This window comes from Pocillopora verrucosa, chromosome 4 (assembly GCF_036669915.1).
Source record: "Pocillopora verrucosa isolate sample1 chromosome 4, ASM3666991v2, whole genome shotgun sequence".
NCBI classification, from domain to species: Eukaryota; Metazoa; Cnidaria; class Anthozoa; order Scleractinia; family Pocilloporidae; genus Pocillopora; species Pocillopora verrucosa.
The window spans coordinates 15,611,313-15,631,002 of record NC_089315.1 but is presented as its reverse complement, the minus strand read 5'-3'; the positions used below and the strand labels follow the sequence as shown (position 1 = coordinate 15,631,002).

Sequence of the window (19,690 nt, the reverse complement as noted above, 5' to 3'; positions counted from 1 at the left end):
TGCAAGAAAATTAAGCTTTATTAGGCAGGAGTATGAAAAAGGTGGAGACAATTCACAATGCAAGTGATCAATGAGTCGCGCTTTAGCTAGAAAATTTACTGTGGGTAAGTGCTGTTTGAGGTTTTCTAAAGTTAAGATTTGGTAGTTCAGACAAAACAAAATTTTGATCCACAAGCACTTCCAAAAAGCTGTTCCTGAGCAGTTGTAGGGATTTAAATTTCATTAATTTTGACCAAATTCATTCTTTATAACCAGCGTTCCCGCCCCCCTCCTCGCCCCGCCAAACTGCAAACCTAAAGATAATCTTACCCTTTGTCGATATCCAAGATTATATCTCGTGGATCATCTAGGTCTCGGGTAATCAAGGTTTTTCGTATTGATCCATTCATTCTGCTAACTTCAATTTTGTTCAGAGAATGATCAGTCCAGTAAATATTTCTTCCTACTGGATCAACCGCCAGCCCATAAGGATAATAAACTCCTCTGGAAATGACAGTCTCTGAAGACGATCCATTGATAAACATCCTAGATATTGTATTCAAGCTTGTATCCGTCCAATATATTCTGTCTTCTGTACTGTCGAAATCAAGTGCCGCAGGTCGACGCATACGATGGATATGTGCCATTGGTACCAATTTGGCGCTTGTGTTCGATTCGTCGAGAGATAATGTATATATTTGGCTCAGACGACCATCAGCGAAAAGTAATATCTTCTGAGGTGCTAAAAACAAGAACCGTAAATTATTAAACCTTAGAACAGTTTAGCAAACTATCTAGTTCAAGAGGGACCTGATATTAAGAGATTTACAAAAGCGCTGAAAAATTCAAATTTTAACGCCAAAAAAATTTACTTATTAATTTTTGATAATGTAAATTGTATTTGAGTAGCTAAGGGGTTGAGGAGGACCGGCTTTACCATTTAGTCAACCATGTGATCTCCCTTTTCAAATACATAACTACTTTTTCCCTTTGCATTTAAATCATTACAAGGACTAAAAACGTATCCTATTGGGAGTGGCTTGATCAATCCTTGCAACATGTTAGGCACTGTGGCTAACACCCCTGCATCGATTTCAGGCGTCAGTCTAGAATTCGTGCTATTTCAGATAAAACACTTCATTGGCCGAGGCCCTCTATGCTGCAAATATAAAAATGCATGAAATTGAAATGTTTATTTTGATTTTTGAAACTTTACGACGCTCTTAATACAAATGACATAAAAATAAAAATTTGGATTCTTGTATCTTTAAGGAGTTTGTGGTGCATTTAATTACCGTCATGTTTGCAAGTCTTCCCATCTTCTTCAAGGGTAAAGTGAGCTGGGCATGCGCATGTACTTCCGTTAGGAGACAACAAACAAATATGACTGCAATCACCAAGGCAAGAAGAGTTTCCTTCTGTTAAAAGAAAGATATCGTTTAATTTACTACATTCAGACACTAGTTTTAATGGTAAAACGATCTGGATTTTGAAAAGAAGTTTTCAGGATCGTGGAGCCATTCTTTGGGACCTTAATGATAGCCCACAAGGTTCTAAAGCCAGCCATTCGGTCCTTCATCGCATAATATTTCAATGATGTGTGTACGCTTAGGTTCTAAAGGCATGATTCACCCTTATGGTTGGGCCATTAAGATTCCATATGCACTCACGTAAAAAGTGGAAATAGTTAGTGTCTCAGGTACACTAGTGACCTCATCGACATGAATTCTTTGAGGCGCGTTCCAACGAATGCAGGCTTTAACTACCAATACGATAAATTTTCGCAACAAATATAAGCTATGTGGATCAAAAATGTGCTAGAGGTTAGACAATCAGAGAAATTACATGAAATTTTCGAAAATGGTGTAAACTGGAGTATTCACAGAGCACTTATAGATACGCAGTGCCACTGTACTTAGTTAAAGTTTCTTAACTCAATCTCACAACTACGTTGAGCGTGTGTAAATGTGGAGAACACGAAAAAGGGATGATATGAGTAAAATGATGAAAGTTAGCTATATACTCATAATGGGGAAACCACCATCAATTACAAGAAATTAACTTGCGAGAAACGGTAGCGAACCGTATAGTCTTTAATTTGTACTCCTCTGAGACCGCCCCTTGATATTTCAATTGGCTCATGCGCAATAGAACCACCCACTGAAAAATTTCCCGACGGACTGCTTTGCAAGTTGTAAGTCCTCGTAACACTTAAGAGCATGTATGGGAACTTGCTTCCTTCAACCTCGGAAGGAATTACTCAAGAACTTACAAGAGTAACGCGGCGACAATTTGAATAAGACTCTGCTAGTTTGCTGAGTGGACAAACAAAAAAAGACCTAAACCAAACAAAAGGGACTAATGATGGAGAGCAATGCAAACGATCAACTGGAGTTCCAAATTATATAACTATGAAAAATTTGGACTAGTATTTAAAGATGTGTGCAAAATGCGATATTGCTCATTTAATTTATTTTCACCTGTTGGAAAGGGTTCACTAAGGTTATATCCACGAATGCCTTTTAGCGTTCCAGTACCGCTGATGAAATTGGTGACACCGCTACCAGTCTCCTTATCGGCTCGATAAACACCATTATGATATCTATACCGACCCGACGTCCAGTACAAGTAATCTCCGAGGAGGGTCAAACCAAAGGCACGATATAGGTTGTAAGAGCTTAGCAGCACCACCCTCTTATTTCGATTCACATCCAGATATTCTATTTTTCGGTACCCTGCATCGATCCAATACAAGCGGTTTCTCTTTCTGTCAAGTGTGAGACCGTTTGGCCGATACAGTCCTGAGCTAACGATAACGACACGTTTTCTGCCTGTCATTTCAGCCTTTTCGATTTTTGCGTTAGTGCCCCGGTCTGTCCAATACATCACTCTATAAACAAAACATGTTATGCAAAAATGTTATGCAAAACATGAGTAGTAAGCGACTTGTTGACAACTTTGACTAAATGAAAAAGAATCAAAGATAATTATTAATAAACAAACAATTGTACTTTGCATTAAAGTTCACGCTATTCAATCTCTCTACCTCATTCCACGGCTTAGAATAAAATACGCACGACTATTTTGTGAGTTGCATTGTATTACCGAGCACGGTAGGAGCGAGGGAAAATGCGAGCAATATTATGACCTAATTTGCTAAAATGAAGTAATTGTGGAATAACAGTAGAGTGATTTAGCAAGAGGACGGGAACGTCATTTCAGAACGGGAAAGCGCGCGGATAGTCTGGACACGACTCTATTTCGACTTCCGGTGTTAGCGTTGCCGTTTTCACCAACAAGTTCAGGACGTCATTACGCTGGTTTTCCCGTCGCAATCAAAACGCCTGGGATTTGCATAAATTTTGCGCTCATAAACGAGTTGTGCTTTTTGGAATTATTTCAGAACTCATTTCAGGATAACCTGGTCCCTTCCCTTGGTTTATTCGGTGTATTTTGGGAAAATTTACCGCTTCATTTATGCTGAATTCCCGAACGGAAACACAATCGTTGGCAAGCGCCGGATCCAAGATTTTAGGGCTCAGTACTCTTGTAATTGAGCAAGGCTTAGAACAGCGAAAGGGCTGTTCTTTAATACATTTCTTTAATCCTGTACAAAAACTCTGAGAATGGAACGCTGTTAATTATATCATGAATCAATTCATCAATAAATTTAACTTGCTTCATGTTGAAGTTTATCAAAATGAAATATCACGACGCTTACCTACTGTATTATTCAGTGTTATTTGTTGTTATTGTCGTTTCTACCGTGATTGAAAACTTTTCTGCGAATTGAAAGTCAGAGATGAAAAAAGATCGAGAATAGCTCAGGTATGCACTTTTTCATGTTTGAAATTTTTGATCAGCGCCGGTGAAAACTAAGACAAGAAAGTCATGCTCTCGCTTCGAAATAAAATGACAATCAACTTGATTTCGGCACGGCTTATATATTAATTTGATTCAGTCTTGAACAACTTCATTCGTTAAAAAAAAAATTAAATTAAACAAAAACAAAAACAAAACAAAACAAAACAAAACAAAAACAGGAACGAAGTCTTCTTCCAAAGTCTAACCGTTGGTCGTTGGTGACTAGTTTGAGTTCATTTCATTCTTTCACAGATAAATAGGAACTCATCGTAAACAACTCCATCATTGGGTCGCCTGGTTTCTACATGGTTTCGCCATAACTCCTGATAATTCCGTTCAAAATGCATTTCAACTCTAGGAAGGTGGTGCTCAAAAGAGATTAACTGTCATAATTGAGAAGAATATTCAGTAAACAAGGGGAAAAACGACGACGATTTCCAAATTATCCTGTACAAAATTATGAAGGAAAACGAGTGGTGCTAAAATCTAGCTGCACGAAACGAAATGACAGCGATACAAATCATAGAAAAAAACCTATTTGATATATGAATCAGCAGACTCGAGACTAAACTGGAATGGGATAGTTTCAAACTATCCTCTGTTTGCGCTTGTTACATAACTCTCAAAGAAGATAATTTCGTTGTCCTTAGAGTGGTCTATAAAACCGAAAATTCAAAGGTGATGGTGATCTTTAAAGAGCCGAGGTGAGGATTCTCGCTGCAACGACTGTTAAATCGCTTTTCAACACAACGCGACGACGTTCTCGACCCAGTTTCTTATCGACATTTTTGCTGCGCGCGCCGTTCTGAAATGACGTTCCCGTCCTCTTGCTAACCCACTCTAGTAAACAAATAGAGAAGCCTTGACTGTGCTCTGTTCTGTTGAAAAGCACTTAGGAAGCGGCCCAGAGCACTCAAGAAGTGGGGAGAAACACTCGACTACGTCTCGTGTTTCCCCCTACACTTCTTCCTAAGCACAGTCAAGCACAGTTGTTTTATAATAAAGAATCCGTTAAATTCCCCAAGAATTGCTTTCAATTTTCAAAGCAAATCTTATTTCCAAAGCGAACAACAGTGTCGTCAGCATGCTCTATACTCTCATAAAGCACGCTACAATAAGATAATCAGAATCCCTGTTAGAATGGTTCAAATAATCTGATTGGTTGTACAAGACTAAAGCTGTCAAAAATGTCAAACCATCAAAGTTCAAAAACCAAAAAAGTTCATATTCTGCAATAGTTTACAAACTAAAATAGCTCGGCATGTCGAATTGAACACTTTTGCCTGAAGGTTTTTAGTTTCTAATACTTTGTGGCTCACAAAAATACGCAAGTTATTTCACATGACAAGTAGAAAAAAAACTGTTGAAGGTTTTTGAGTGTATTATGAATGAACAACAGCGGAATTCACTAAGAAATGAAGATCGCTCGGAATGACAGCGCCGTAAAACTCGGTTGCAGTGACTGATCTGGTCTTCCACTCAACGCATCGGAAAGGTAATCAGGGCAAGCTCTTATTTTTTCACTCGAAGGGTAGTCGATTTAGTTCCTGAGGCTTGCTCCACTGCGATGACCGAAGATCGCCATGATTAGCTAGCCGCGATAGACCTTAAGTCGCTCTGACACCGTCATGATTAGTATGAATTTTAACAGTTATGCCAGGTTATGTTTTTCATCATTCCTGTTTTTTTCTGTTTGAAATCGAAACTTTATATATTATACAAGTGTTAGCTGTGTTTGATTTTTATTACCGTATGTAAACTCGCAATCTAACTGAGCGTGAAAACCGTTAAAAAAACTCGGACTGTCTATCTGTCTATCTTTGAAGATTTTTGTCTCTGCTCACGTTACAGTAACGTAAATTACTGCGCCTGGCATTTTTGCAAACCTTTGCTCGCTTGTTCCGAAATTTCACTTTCAATTAACGAAAGAAAAGCTAGAAAGAAGTCCTGGAAAAGGTCGGACATAATACGATTTGGCAGATGGCGTGACAGCTTTAGCTCAGGTCTATGCTCTATACTCTCATAGAGCACGCTCTTTCAACCAATGACAGTACGTGTTATATCCGAGCTTTATTATAATGGGAATTTGACACGTACTTAATATTGAATTAAGACCTTTCTTCAGAGAGATGTTTTTCGTCTTGTCACGAGCGTGGGACAAAAAACAAATTCTGAGTCTCCATGAGGAATCGAACCTCAGACCTTCGGATTCCGCGTTCCGATGCTCTACCACTGAGCCACAGAGACTAAGGTGAGCGAGGTCTATTACGAGGTTCATATGCCACGTCATATGCCGGAAAGGGTCCAATCAGAGCACGCAAGAAAGTATTTGTGACCTGTGTGATATCTACTTATTATCTAAATACAAATACAAAAGTGTATAAATAAGCAAAAAAGGAACGAAGACGGACAGCGTTTGGGAGGATAGTTCATGTTGCGTTATTGACGTTCGTACGTTTGATAATTCCACCAAACATCTATAGATTTTTAGACTTTTTTTTTCAAATTTGTTGAAAATTGTAGTCGCTTATAAAATTTTTCATTCGCCACGGCGACCAAAACGGTCGCAGCTTGGAGCGCTGAAACTATTGAACGCCTATGACCGTTTTAAGAGCGAATTTTTTTTATCACCGCCTGGGAGGTGGCACATGATCGGAAAAATCACTATCCTCATATTTCGCTCAGAGATACCTTAGGGTAAGTCTATAAACGTGGTATAATTTTTTGTTCAGGGCTGTTTTTATTTTCTAGAAAATCACCAAACACTGTATCGAGCCCCAACCACCATAAAATGGCCGAAATGAAGTCGACGAGTAGGGCAACAAAACCTTTATTCCTCAAAAGTGCAAAAGAAAGCAAGTCTTTCTGAATTTTACCTATTTGTATACGAGGTATTAAAAAATGATTTGAATCTAATAACGGGCTTGTTGACATAACTATGAATTATTGGCGAATATTTGAAAATAGCCAAAATTTGATTGATTAAAAATTACATTTTGGAGCAGTTTTTCAATAAAAATTTTTCCTACCTGGTATAACTCGGAATCACTTGAGATGAGTATTTTTACAAAGTGGAAAGAATGTTCTTTCCATGGATATAAAAATTAATTTGGGGCTCTTAATTACTGCGAAGAAGTAGCCCGGTCTATTTCGTGCAAATCGCAATGCCGTCATGTAAACAACCGCAGATAATCCAATTAGGCTTTTTATTATCGAAGCCATAATTCCAACAAAATCTTATCGCTTTGACCTATACTAGATTGTAAACTGGATTTCTTAAGCTCACCAGGCGAAAAACACCTTTCTAAGATTGGTTCCTTGCCTCAATCTTGTTATAAAGAGACTTGACCACAGCTTCGATAGTACAGTACTACAGGCGGTGTATACCAAATCACAGTGAAAACATCTCACGAAGGTTCCTGCCGGAAACGTCGCATTGCTGGACAGTTAAAACCATATTTCAGCTCGGAACACTCACATTTTACAAGTCTTCCTTTCACAATAAGAATGGAAGTTTGTTTTTTATAGAACGAGCCAGAGCATCCTGACAGATGAAGTGAATCATTGACGTTCGTTTTTTGCGATGGTGTCACGCAATAACATGTCACTCGAAAGGAGGCTCGGTTACCAATACGCTCTTATTTTCTTTCCTTCTTATCCCCTATTTTTTATTTCCGGGAAAAAGTTTTAAATCCAGAATTTAAAATTACCGTTGTTTGCATTTTTTAAGCGCGATACCACACACGGACATTCCTAAGGTATTCTTCAATGCAGCGACACTTAGATTGTGGTAAACACGAGCGAGCTCTAGAGCGCGAGACCTTAACAGACAGAGCTGTTAAGGTGTATGGAGAGAAACTGGAGGGCGAGACTCCTTCAGTACCAGAGGTTATTGCAAACAGTAGACCTGACATCATACCAGATTCGTGCAGAAAAGTACCAATGGGCTGGGCACTAAGGGCTGGTGCCCCACGAAAGAGATTTACTTCCAGCCAGAAGGCCTATCTTACTGCCAAATTTAAACTGGGGGAACAATCAGGACAGAAAGCAGACCCTGCATCAGTTGCACGTGCGATGGTAAGCGCCAAAGATGCGAGTGGTAACCGCCTGTTTACAAGCGACGATTTCCTTACAGCAAATCAAATAGCTGCCTTCTTTTCCCGACTGGCTGCGATAAAGACCCTCCAGGATGACGAGGAACTGTCTGATGACGACTTGGAGGCCGCTGCAAGTGAAGCAAGAATCCAAGAGCTGTCGAATGCGGCTTTAAAGGAACTGGCGCTTAGACGCCCTATCACATATAATGCGTACAATCTTTGTGAAATGGCAGCAAAGTCCAAGTTAAAGAGCTTTTCCATTTCATTGCTGAAGGATATTTGCTTATTTTTTAGCATTAATATCAGCGATATCTCCGTTCATCGTAAGCAGCCTTACGTGAGCAAGATCGAAGCCCTTTGTTTTAGCTGTACCTGTCAGCAGTGACGAACTACATGTAGCTTGAATATTGGTTTCATTGACCAGGAAAACACCTAAAGTATATGACACTGTATTCTTTTCCTTTCTTTCTTTCTTTCTTTTTTTGCTTTATAAAACCCATTCAGTTAGCTGGTATGGAGGAACTTCCTGATTTCTTGAATCTCCGAGGGTACGCCGCCTCTGTCTTGTCGAGAATTCGGGATCTCAAAGAATGGCCGATTAATTGTTTGATTAAGGGACGGGAAACAACTTTTTCCGAGTTCGAGTTGAGAAAACTGTCAAGTTTCTAGCGATGGCCATTATCATCGTAGCAATCAAGGTACAAAATCGAAAGGTTTAAATTGATGAGCACGCTATCGTAAGGAAAATTAAAAAAACAACAACAACAACAAAAACAAAAAACAGAGATTGTGTAAGTCCAAAGCTTTAAAAAATGTAATTGTAATGACCTACAGTCAGGCGATATCAAATAACACGTACTGTCTCGCGGCCTGATACAAGCGGCCGACTTTGTGACTCGAAGATTTACGTTTTTAGTGAAGTTTAACGTTCAAAGCACGAAATTGTTAGTCTGTTGTTCTGATTACATAGTCGGTAGAATTTTTCCAGTGTCATTAGAAAAGAACGCCTCACCGTGGAACCTGTCTGCCTGCCACTGAAGGTCATGGTAGACCTTATCGATCCACTAGGGACACGTAGGTGATGTATATAATCACGGAGCACTAGACAATTAACTTCCAGTTGTTTTAGTTAACTGGGAAGTTTGTCATTTGAGAGGTTACGCATGACGTTTGTTTTTCCCGCGAACGTCAAAAATTCAATTTCTGTCGTCTGTCTTTAGGCGTGTGTACACGGAATTAAGTAGGTTTGTGTTTGTCGTGAATGTGTTATTTTATTTTATTTTATTTTTTGTGCAGGATTTACCCATAAATAGGTAACCAAATGAAAGGCAAGCTTGCGTTTGCCGTTTGCCGTTAAACGTCATACTTAAAGTGCCTATTGATAAATATAATCTTTGCAAGCGCGAAGTCGTGGAAATAGAGTCGATAACAACGCATGTATAGTCAGTACCAGGGGGTGACTAAATTTACGAAAACGTCAAAAAGTAGTTTTTCAGAATGGCACTGATTCAAAACACTCAAAAGAGATCTACAGCGTTTTTTAAGTGAATTCGCGCAGGTTTTTGTTTATAACATAACACTGACTAAGAAATAAATATTAGTTGGCCCTGCACTCGGTACAGCGATGTCTGCAGACGAATGCCTGTCTGGGTGTCCTGTGCACGTTTAGCGTGATTGCGTGACAAACATGAGTGATGACACACGACTTCGTTGGTGAACATCGTTGTGCCATTTGGGGAGCCAAACGTTTCTTAACTGAAACTGTAAGCAATCAAAGCATCTTGGTTTATCGTGCAAAAAAGACTTTTGTATATACTGGAGTTGTTTGGAAGCAGAAATAAGTCAAGAGGTGCGATGGTCTGCGACGATTTATGAACAGCTTCGAGTATTGTAAATGGTCAAGCCGGACGTTGTAAACACTTTTCAAGTGAACATGGCGATTTGAAACAAAAATAATGGAAACATCATTCCTTAATCACTGGTTTCAGAAGGTAAGGGTAACATATTGAGTTTCTGATAAAGCACAGCTCAAAGCGGTAAGATTTTGCAGAAATTATGGCTTCGATAATAAAAGAATAATTGGATTATCTGCGGTTGTTTACACAGCGGCGTTGCGATTTGCACGAAATAGATCGGGCTATTTCTTCGCAGTAATTAAGAGCCCCAAATTAATTTTTATATCCTTGAAAAGAACATCGTTTCCAATTTTCAGAAATGCTCATCTCAAGTGATTCCGAGTTATACCGAGCAGGAAAAATTTTTATTGAAAAACTGCTCCAAAATGAAATTTTTAATCAATTAAATTTTGGCGATTTTCAAATATTCGCCAATAATTCATAGTTATATCAATAATCCCGTTATTAGGTTCAAATCATTTGTTAATACCTCGTATACAAATAGATAATATTCGGAAAGATTTGCTTTCTTTTGCGCTTTTGAAGAATAACGTTTTTGTTGCCCTACTCGTCGGCTTCATTTCGGCCACTGTTATGGCGGTTGGGGCTCGATACAGTGTTTGGTGATTTTCTAGAAAATAAAAACAGTTCTGAACAAAAAAATTATACCACGTTTATAGACTTACCCTAAGGTATCTTTGAGCGAAGTATGAAGGTAGGGCTTTTTCTAGGCATGTGCCACATTTTTTTGATTTCACGCGGTCTCCAGAAAAATTCTCTCTTAACTTCAGAATCTGTCCATCCCCTTGCCTATTTAACTTGAATACTAATCCATCTGTTAACTACAACTAACCTCCTATATATATCCAGAATAATGTCCATGGGTTGATCTATGTTATGAGTCATGAGAGACATCCGACGAGAACCGTCCAGTTTAGAAACTTCCAACATACTTTTTCCTGCATTGGTCCAGTAAAGATTTCTTCCAACACTGTCCACTGCGAGTCCGTACGTGGTGTACACGTTCTCATCAATTATGGTCTCTTGGGAAGAACCATTAAGAAATGCGCGGGAGATCTTTCCATAATCTGTCCAATACAGTCTGTCTTCTACTTGATCATAGTCCAGCGCGAAAGGACGATAGATGTTTGAAAACAGCAATCGATCACGTGATCCAGAGTCGTGCGGAGAAACCCTCACTATCTTGTTATGCGAATAATCTGCATAAAGCAGGATCTCTCTTTGAGCTGTAGGAAAACATTTATACGTATTACAATGTTTGCACACTGCGATAAGGAAGTCTACTTTTAAGATCACTGACGCCTGAAAAGCCTTTCTTTTTCTGGAAGGAGTCACCGCCTTTCCAAAAACAATTATAGGCAGTGGCAACTAGTAATTTAAAGGATTGAATGAAAACACATGCAAAATGTAAAACCTGCTTCATATTAGTATCCTGTGTCACTTGAGAAAAAATGATTCAATTTTGAACACGCAAGATAGCTGATTTACTGAGACGTTACTAAAAGATGGCTGATTTACTGGGACGTTACTAAAATGAAGAATGGGGAACGGGGAATGGGGAATGGAAAATGGAAAATGGAGAATGGGAAATGGAAAATGGGAAATGGAAAATGAAGAATGGGGAATGGGAAATGGGAAATGGGAAATGGAAAATGTAAAACGCAGAAAGGGAAATGGGAAATGAGGAATGGGAAATGGGAAATGAAAAATGGGAAATGAGAAATGGGAAATAGGGAACGACAAAACGATTCTTCTTATTTTAAATTTAAAACGGAGACTTATCGTAGTGGACGCAGGGTTTAAAAATTGAGGAATATCACTTGGGCAATATCCTCCACATATCCCTGAGTTTTAGCAGGGGCATATTAGATCACATCATGCGTTTAAACCAGCTGCGCACGAGCAGAAACATTATTATTCGTTACTCGCTCAACAAAATAAGTCTAGGTAACTTCTTTCCTTCTCATCAATTAATTCCGTTTTTTGAACTTTGCCTCTGAACGGTTTTGAAAGAGAACGTGGATATCGATAATTACCGCTGAAAAATATGTTTCGTATAATAAAAAGTAAATCTAAAAAACAATGGAAAATTAATTCTTTTTAACTAACTCGTTACCAGTCTACGGGAAAAGTTTTGTCATAAACACTAAGAGATAAATAGTGCTTGTTGAGAAAGAGAAATTAAAATATTTCCAGGACACGCCACTCTGTTTTAGTTAAACTCAGGTATGTAATGGATGGTTGTGATATATTACCTTTACAACCTTTTCCGTCATCTTGAAGATGAAACCCCGCAGAACACAAACATTTTTTACCACTGGTTGAGACTAAGCAGAAGTGACTGCATCCACCATTTTGGTTGATGCACTGATCCGTTACTACAAAATAACATACTTAGGTTAGTACAACTTCATTTTGTCTAAATTTTACACAAGTTGCCAAGAATTAAAATGGAAACAGAACAAGATTGAATTGCAAGGGCCAATACAATAACTAATAATAATAATAATAATAATAATAATAATAACAATAATGATAATGATAATGGTAATGATAACGATAATGATAATGATAATGACAATAAATGGGAACTGAAAGCAAATATACAACCGTGAACGGCTGATTTTTACTGGTTGGATCTCTGGTGTTGCACTAAGAGAGAGTAGAGCGACTAGCACGAAAGCAACCGTTCTTCTTAATGCACAAACCAAATGCATTAATGTACATCAAATATTTGCAGAAAGGCCCATATTACAAACAGAACATGTGACCAAAGGACTTTATTTTAAATGCATGTCACGATAAGTACAGTGTGGACCAAGAAAAACCGTCCAACTTCGTAAGCAACTAACATGCAATAGAATAAGTTTCACCTAGACTTGTGCTCAAATAGTATCTCGTGTTACACCCATAATACAGTTTGTCGCACATGTAAAATACCATTTTGCGTATCCCGATAATAATCTCGGCTTGGTTGTGTACCGCAATTAATGAAATACGAGCCTTCGGTTGTACGTTTTACGCACTACTTCTATTCTATAAATATGATAATCGAAGTTGAATTATACCTGGAGTAATATTCATGTTCCTATCATACGCATGAATCAAAGCTGGTCGAGAAGACGTAGATAGGACTTTTGAAGCGTTTCCTCCAGTGTTACGGTCCGCTCGATATATTCCATCAAGATGTGTGTCAGTCCAAAAGAAATTACTCCCAAAGAATGTCAACCCCAATGGAGAAGTAAGAAGCGGTTCCCTATATGCGGGTATTATGGTTCTCCTTGTGTTAGATGGAAACTCGTACACTTCCAATTTTCCATAAGAAGTATCGATCCAGTAGAGCCAATTCCTAGAAACATCTAGAGTCAGACCGTTAGGATAAAGCAGCCCATAACGAGTAATCACTCCTCTGTTTGTGCCATCCATATCTGCTCGCTCGATCCTCTCGTCCCATCCCCAGTCCGTCCAATACATGTACCTATTGGTGATGAAAAGCAAGAAAAAAAGCAGAAGTAAAATAAAAGCAAAAATTGGAAAAAACTTTTCGAAACAAAAGAAAAAAAATGAAAAAAAAATATTCCTGCTGAAAGTCATTTTGCATCGATGTCGTTTCTTAATGAAATTAAGATACCACTGGTGATATGGCACGCAAAGAAACGATCACATCTGACATCATTTGCCACAACTGGCCAATCATTTTGCACATAACCAGATATAACTTTCAATGACAAACAACTCTTCTATCGAATTTTGTCTAACGAATTCACGAATTTACTGATTTTTGGCGCACGAAACTAAAAGCTTTACACAAACTGACTGGAATAATCTTTAAAACAATCACATAAAGAATGAGATACGCTTGTATACCCTCGAGTGACGTCTAGGATAATATCCCTTGGATTTTGCAAATTATCCTTAATGAGTACTCGTCTGTAGAGTCCATCTGTGGATGCTATTTCAATAACTTGCTTTGCGCTGTCTGTCCAGTAAATATTCCTACCAAACGGATCTACAGCAAGTCCATATGGGTTGTTGAGCCCAACTCTGACCACGGTCTCCTGAGATGATCCATTGAGATACGCTCGGGAGATTGTTCCCAGAGTTATGTCTGTCCAGTAGACTTTTTCTTCCAAAAAGTCAAAATCCAGCGCAATGGGTTTTGATGCAGGTACTTTGAGGGGAATTCTTCGTGACGTTGTAGCGTTGAAAGCCATTTGTCTCAGGCTTGATCCCTCAGCAAAGAGAAGAAATGTTGAAATCTCTGAAACTGAGATGAGAAGAATTCTAACGGAAAAGTTATTTTTCAATTTCCAGGTAGTGGAGAACAGGGTCTCGGATTCTAGGTGACATTTAAAGTATTCCAGACATTGTTCATAGATCACTGAGATATTTAGAGTCTTGGGGACGTTTTGATTTACTTATAATCTCTTTTGGCTGAGTTCTACGCTTTCTTTACAGTCGTCTTTATGTAGCACTCACCTCTGTCACATTACTATAAGTAGCAGCCTTTTTCCAAGATGGCTCATACTTGTAACATCGATCAGCTTAAATTTGATATCATTGTTCTTTTTACAAAGCACTGATATGGTCAATCTATTACAAAATCGATTTATTTCGCAAGTAATAGTCAGAAAATCAAGAAATGGTCACCAAAAATAAAATTTCAACCCTAAGTGGGCGGCATTCGCTTTTCAGTGAACGGCATTGATAGATCTGACCTCCCCTAATTAAAACGGTATCCTCGCTACTGTTATTTAACCCTGGTTTCAGTTTAGGCTTCGTAAAGTTTTTATTTGGACATTCGAATCAGAATCAGCAACTAGTAAACGTATGGCAATAACCATCATTAAAATATCCCCTGGCAGAAAAAGAAAGTTCTTACCTGTAAGGCAGCGTTTACCATCTTTTGAGAAAGGACTGCCAGCAGGACAGGCGCAAAGAGATCCGTTAGGTGTCAAAAGGCACAAGTAACTACAGCCTCCGTTGTCTATCTTACAGAGCTGACTTTCTAAAAGGAAGAGAACCTTTTAAGTGAATTTCATATTTCAAAAAGTTCAATTGCATTGTAATTGAAACTGAATTGCAGTTGTGAAATAACAGGATTTCTCATTTAGAAATATAGATGTCCGGCTTTGTTCATAACTAATTGCAGGAAGAGAATATGGCTTTTGTTACCCCGAAGAGAAACCACGAAAAAACCCAAATTTGCTTCCTTTCCTGAGTATCAATATTAACTGTATTCTTGAGTTTTCACGTAATAATCATTAAAAGCATAACATAAACATATTTTCTTTTTTGGTTACCATATCTTTAAGCTTGACCAAGAGTCGTAGAATCCTATTCCAAACTTGCCCGTACGAGTCCTTCATGGTACATCAAGCAAGAGTTTTATCGACAAAAAAGAATTCATGGTCAAGCCAACAGAAGAATACTTGAAACAAGACTATGTTCATGGGAACTGAAAGGCTTAACTTAACCTTTATTACCTGCTGACGCTGGTTGTCTTGATTTATCGAATAGACCGAGACCATAAACACTACCGGAAATCACAGCGCTGAAGTTTCCTAAATAATCGCCAGTTGTCCAGTTAAGCATCTCGATAGTATCGTCCACCCAATCGCTCCAGTAAAGCGTGTCGCCATAGAGAATGAAGTCATACGGATACGTGGTAACTTGAGATGCCACCATTCGCCTATTTTGCCCTTGCAAGTCAGCTGAATCAACTGTACCAGTCCAGCTATCAACCCAAACGATGCGATCGTTTGTATAGTCTACGCCAATACTCCGTGGCCAGAACTGAGATGAACCGGTGAGATCGACCAAGACAGTTCGCTCGAAGCCAGCCAGGTTTGCTCGTTCAATCTTGGCAGTTTGCCCCGCGTCTGTCCAAAACATCCATCTGAAAGAAAGAAAGAAACGGGGTTTCCCTTTCATCGTTCGTTCTTTTTGCTGGTGCTTCGCCTTCCCAGCAAAATTCAAATTAAGGAACACCCCATCGCAGGTTACAAATAAGGGCTACAAGGATGGCGCTGTAAATAAAAAGGACCATTCTCGATTGCTGTTCTTAATTTCTAATACTAGTACTGTTATAAGTTTAAATAATTCACTGAGAACGTTTCCAGAGATAGCGATGCAAGTATAGTTCCCATGACGGCAAGAGAAAACAATTTCCCATTATTTTCTCTAGAAAACAGTTAATTCATTTCATTCTCAAGCCCCTCTTTAGAAAACCATGTCAATGCAAAAAGATGCTTTGTCATATTCACATTCTTTGAGAGACGCAAACTAAGTCGGCTCAATGCGACCATTTTACACTTTTTACCCACCCCTTCTTTGGGTGCACCGCTATTCCAAGCGGATAGCTCGAGGAATCGGTGAGGAGCACCTTCCTTTTGGTGCCGTCTAACGAGGCAACTTCAATCCTGCGGTAGGACGTATCTGTCCAGTATAGTAGGCGACTTTCCCATTCTACAGCAAGGTCGCCTACATATCCATGGTCTTCTGTAATAATGTCCTTCGTGACACCACTGGACATGTTGGTACGTTTGATGGCACGATGGCTGACGTCGCTCCAGTATAATGTTCTTTCGCTTACATGGACATCGAGATTGACGGGGAATGTAAGATTGGATAACAGGTTAACCACTCTGGAAGAAGCTAACTCAATGGCGTCAATTCTGTTCCCAACAGTGTATATGAGACACGGCTCAGTACAATTTTCCAAACCTGCACGTCGAAAAAGCATAAAATAAATATTACTTGTGGAAAAAAAGGACTAAAGAAGAGGTGTCTATTGCTGTGGAAATATTTCTTGAACATTTGCGACAAAAATCTACTTGAACATGACAGACATAGCCTCCTAAATACTTAAAGGTTAAAATTCGATTTCGCTCTCGTTAAGATCACTTCGTTTTCTCTTCCATAAGAATCAATTTGTTTTCACTTTCATTAAGATCAGTTCAGTTTCTGCTTTGTGAGGATTGGTTCGTATAAGCTTTCGTAAGAATAAAATTCAGTCTTATGAACAACTTTAACCCTTTCGTTCAATCTTGATAAACTGTTACAACAGAGTAAGTGAACATGTCATTGAAAGAGAAAACGAACTGCAAGCTTTCATCAAATGGCAAGGCATTCCTTTACAACAGTGGTACACTAATTTTCTATAGAATCCATATAACCCCACTTAACTTCAGGAAATACCCTTAAAAAGAGTGTCAAAAACCCTAATTATCTCAACTTTTCACTCCTACAGGGTTACCATAGCTACAATACAGACTCTAGGAAACATCCTTAATTAAACTTCTCTTCCCGTGACTCAGGAGTCACAGGAAGTTCAGGAATACTCTTTTATGACTGAATCATAACCAAGAAATAAAGATTTTTCTTTCTGTAAGGTTCTATAAAAGTAAACTCCACATGAACCATCTCAAAGTATCAAACTGAAAATAAAGGCAGTGCTAAATCAAATGTGATTTTCGTTTGTAAAGTTTTGAGAAAAAAACTGGATATTTTGACTGAATCGTAATAAGAAAGGGGGCAACTAATCATGTTTTCGAATCACAGGCGTATAAAGCCTAAAATAAGGATTTTTCTCTAAAGCACAACAAGCATGTAGGCCTGATTGGGCATTTTTAGACACCATTCCTAAGGAGAGAATCGAGATAGTGCAGAGGATACAATTCATAATGAATTAATGTAAGCCACCTTAACTAAGCCTTTCTGAAAAGCGACAGAGAATGTATAGTTTCTGGATCAATGTCAATATCTGAGCAACTGCGCACCACCCACCCCTCCCCTATTCACACTCACCTTGACAGATAGACAGCAGGGCAAAAATCACTACTGTTCGTAAACCACGCTCAGCCATCATGTCAGAATACATTCTTTCAGGCACAACTATCTGAAGTCGCAGCTGATTGGTTCTAAAATACATTAATGATAAATTTTAGGAGACGATTTTGAAATATCTCAGAAACAAGGCTACACTTAAACAATTATGTGTTATCACTAATTAACGATGTCAAGATTTCCGTAATGGCGTGCCTGTACAAACATGCACATCGGACATTTTTTTGCATTAAAAATATTTAGTTAGAGTTTCATCTTTTCTTTCAATAATTCATTTGCTCACATTCTAAATCGACAAAAACGGCACTATCATGACAAAATCAACTCTTCTTCATTATAATGACAAAGTTCCTCTTCGTACACAGTTTCAAGGCTTTCAAACAAGGTATGATGCTCAGGGGAACAATGAACGCTAAACTCTAACCAGAAGACATTAGTGCGAAAATTTTGATTAGGATCACCAAAAAAAATTTAATAAGTTTCAACATCAGCCGGTAAAAAAGTTGTTGGTCTACTGGTCTGTTTTCTACACTCAGTCTTAGCCTGTCTTTTACTCGAACTCGGAAAGGTAATGACATGCTCCTTATTGATTACCCGCGATGAAAACAAACTTGCAAAAATGTCGCAACCGGTGCAAATAGTTCATGGCTTTCGCCAATTTTCTGCAATTTTTTAACAGCGGGATCGCACCGTACGTCTTGAAAGTAACCAAAATAAATAATCCGCCGTTCGCTGCAAAGCATCCTGACCTTTCGCTCGGTCAATAACGCATATTTATTTTGTTGCGATACATATCCGCAGCCAAGGATTATCCAACGAAAATTTTAACATCGGAAACGCAGATTAACATAATCACCTTGCCTGTCCTTGAGTGCACGAAAACTATCACTGTTCGGTTAATTTAATGACATATTTATATTACGATATATCGACACCTGGTAACTCCTGATGAAAGTCAAGTACGAAAAATTAAATCATACTTATTTCAATTGTCATTGTTAATTTTCCGAGTGGAAAATTATTTAAAGTGAGTGTTGAATAAAGAAAACAAAACTGATTGGTTGATTTAACAAAAACACTTAAAAACATCTTGAATTCTGAGAATTACGAGGTCAAAAATAACGGACGCAATTTCAGAGCCCTGATCTTTGAAAATCATCTGTACTGCAATTCATTATTCGCGACAGTGAATAGCATATAAAATTCATTTTATCATCAATAAAAAAAATAAATCTATACTAATTTGCTAACGAACAAGTTACTAATTGACTATCCAAAGGCCGGCTTAGTCAGCAGTAATTTCATTCCAAGGTCATAGAGATACTGAAGTAATAAACACGACCTAGTTTTGTCTCGGCACGTTCTCTAAAGCATGACAGTTATAACTGGCGTTTAGAATAAGATGAAATCCCAGAAATGTATGCCATAACGTAATATTGGGCAAGCAGAGTCGGAAGGTAGAGGAAGCTTTGCCAATAGGTCCAAATTCAGTTAAAAAAAGAAATTTTTTTGGGAATAGATTTTCGAATAACTACAGCGTCGATGGAAATGTATACTGACTTACTCTGACGATCTCCTTGCAAGTATAAGAAGTCAACTAAAAAACGCATGCCTGTGCATAATCCCACAGAGTAGTATCTCATTCTATTCAAAAGTGAAGTGTTTTAGCCTCCAGCGTGCTAATGAAATTACTTTTTGAAAAAGCTTGCAACCTTGATCGTTATTTTGATAGATCAAATTAGGAAAAAAATATCAAAAACAGTTTTCTTACATCTATCCACCCGGCTAGATTTCACCCATCACACCTCATAACCTTGTAGCAAGTGACACAAAACAACGTCAATAAAATGTCTTACCTTTCGTACTTTTTGTAGAACTGATCACTAGACACCTCTCGCAGAAAGCTGATGTATATAAGAACGCAGCAAACAAGACTCTGCCGGTCTAACTAACAGGAAAATGGGAGTGATAGTGTTTGAGTGACGT

The 19,690-nt window shown here is 38.4% G+C and overlaps 1 protein-coding gene and 1 non-coding gene across 2 annotated transcripts in view; both read right to left on the bottom strand.

The window, feature by feature from the left end:
• Positions 1 to 19,690, bottom strand: part of LOC136280201 (low-density lipoprotein receptor-related protein 5-like) — a 42,480-nt gene extending 22,790 nt beyond the window's left edge. The window contains exons 1-12 of the mRNA XM_066165020.1: positions 19,561 to 19,690; positions 17,666 to 17,778; positions 16,183 to 16,582; positions 15,343 to 15,755; positions 14,739 to 14,864; positions 13,724 to 14,123; positions 12,925 to 13,334; positions 12,112 to 12,234; positions 10,689 to 11,082; positions 2,460 to 2,869; positions 1,275 to 1,397; positions 310 to 721 (exon numbers count right to left, since the gene is read on the bottom strand). Of these exons, the coding sequence (XP_066021117.1) occupies positions 310 to 721; positions 1,275 to 1,397; positions 2,460 to 2,869; positions 10,689 to 11,082; positions 12,112 to 12,234; positions 12,925 to 13,334; positions 13,724 to 14,123; positions 14,739 to 14,864; positions 15,343 to 15,755; positions 16,183 to 16,582; positions 17,666 to 17,738 (3,284 nt within the window). The 5' untranslated portion in view covers positions 17,739 to 17,778; positions 19,561 to 19,690. The remainder of the gene's footprint in view (positions 1 to 309; positions 722 to 1,274; positions 1,398 to 2,459; positions 2,870 to 10,688; positions 11,083 to 12,111; positions 12,235 to 12,924; positions 13,335 to 13,723; positions 14,124 to 14,738; positions 14,865 to 15,342; positions 15,756 to 16,182; positions 16,583 to 17,665; positions 17,779 to 19,560) is intronic.
• Positions 6,018 to 6,090, bottom strand: Trnar-gcg (transfer RNA arginine (anticodon GCG)). Its single transcript has one exon. It is a non-coding gene; the product is annotated as a tRNA-Pro (tRNA).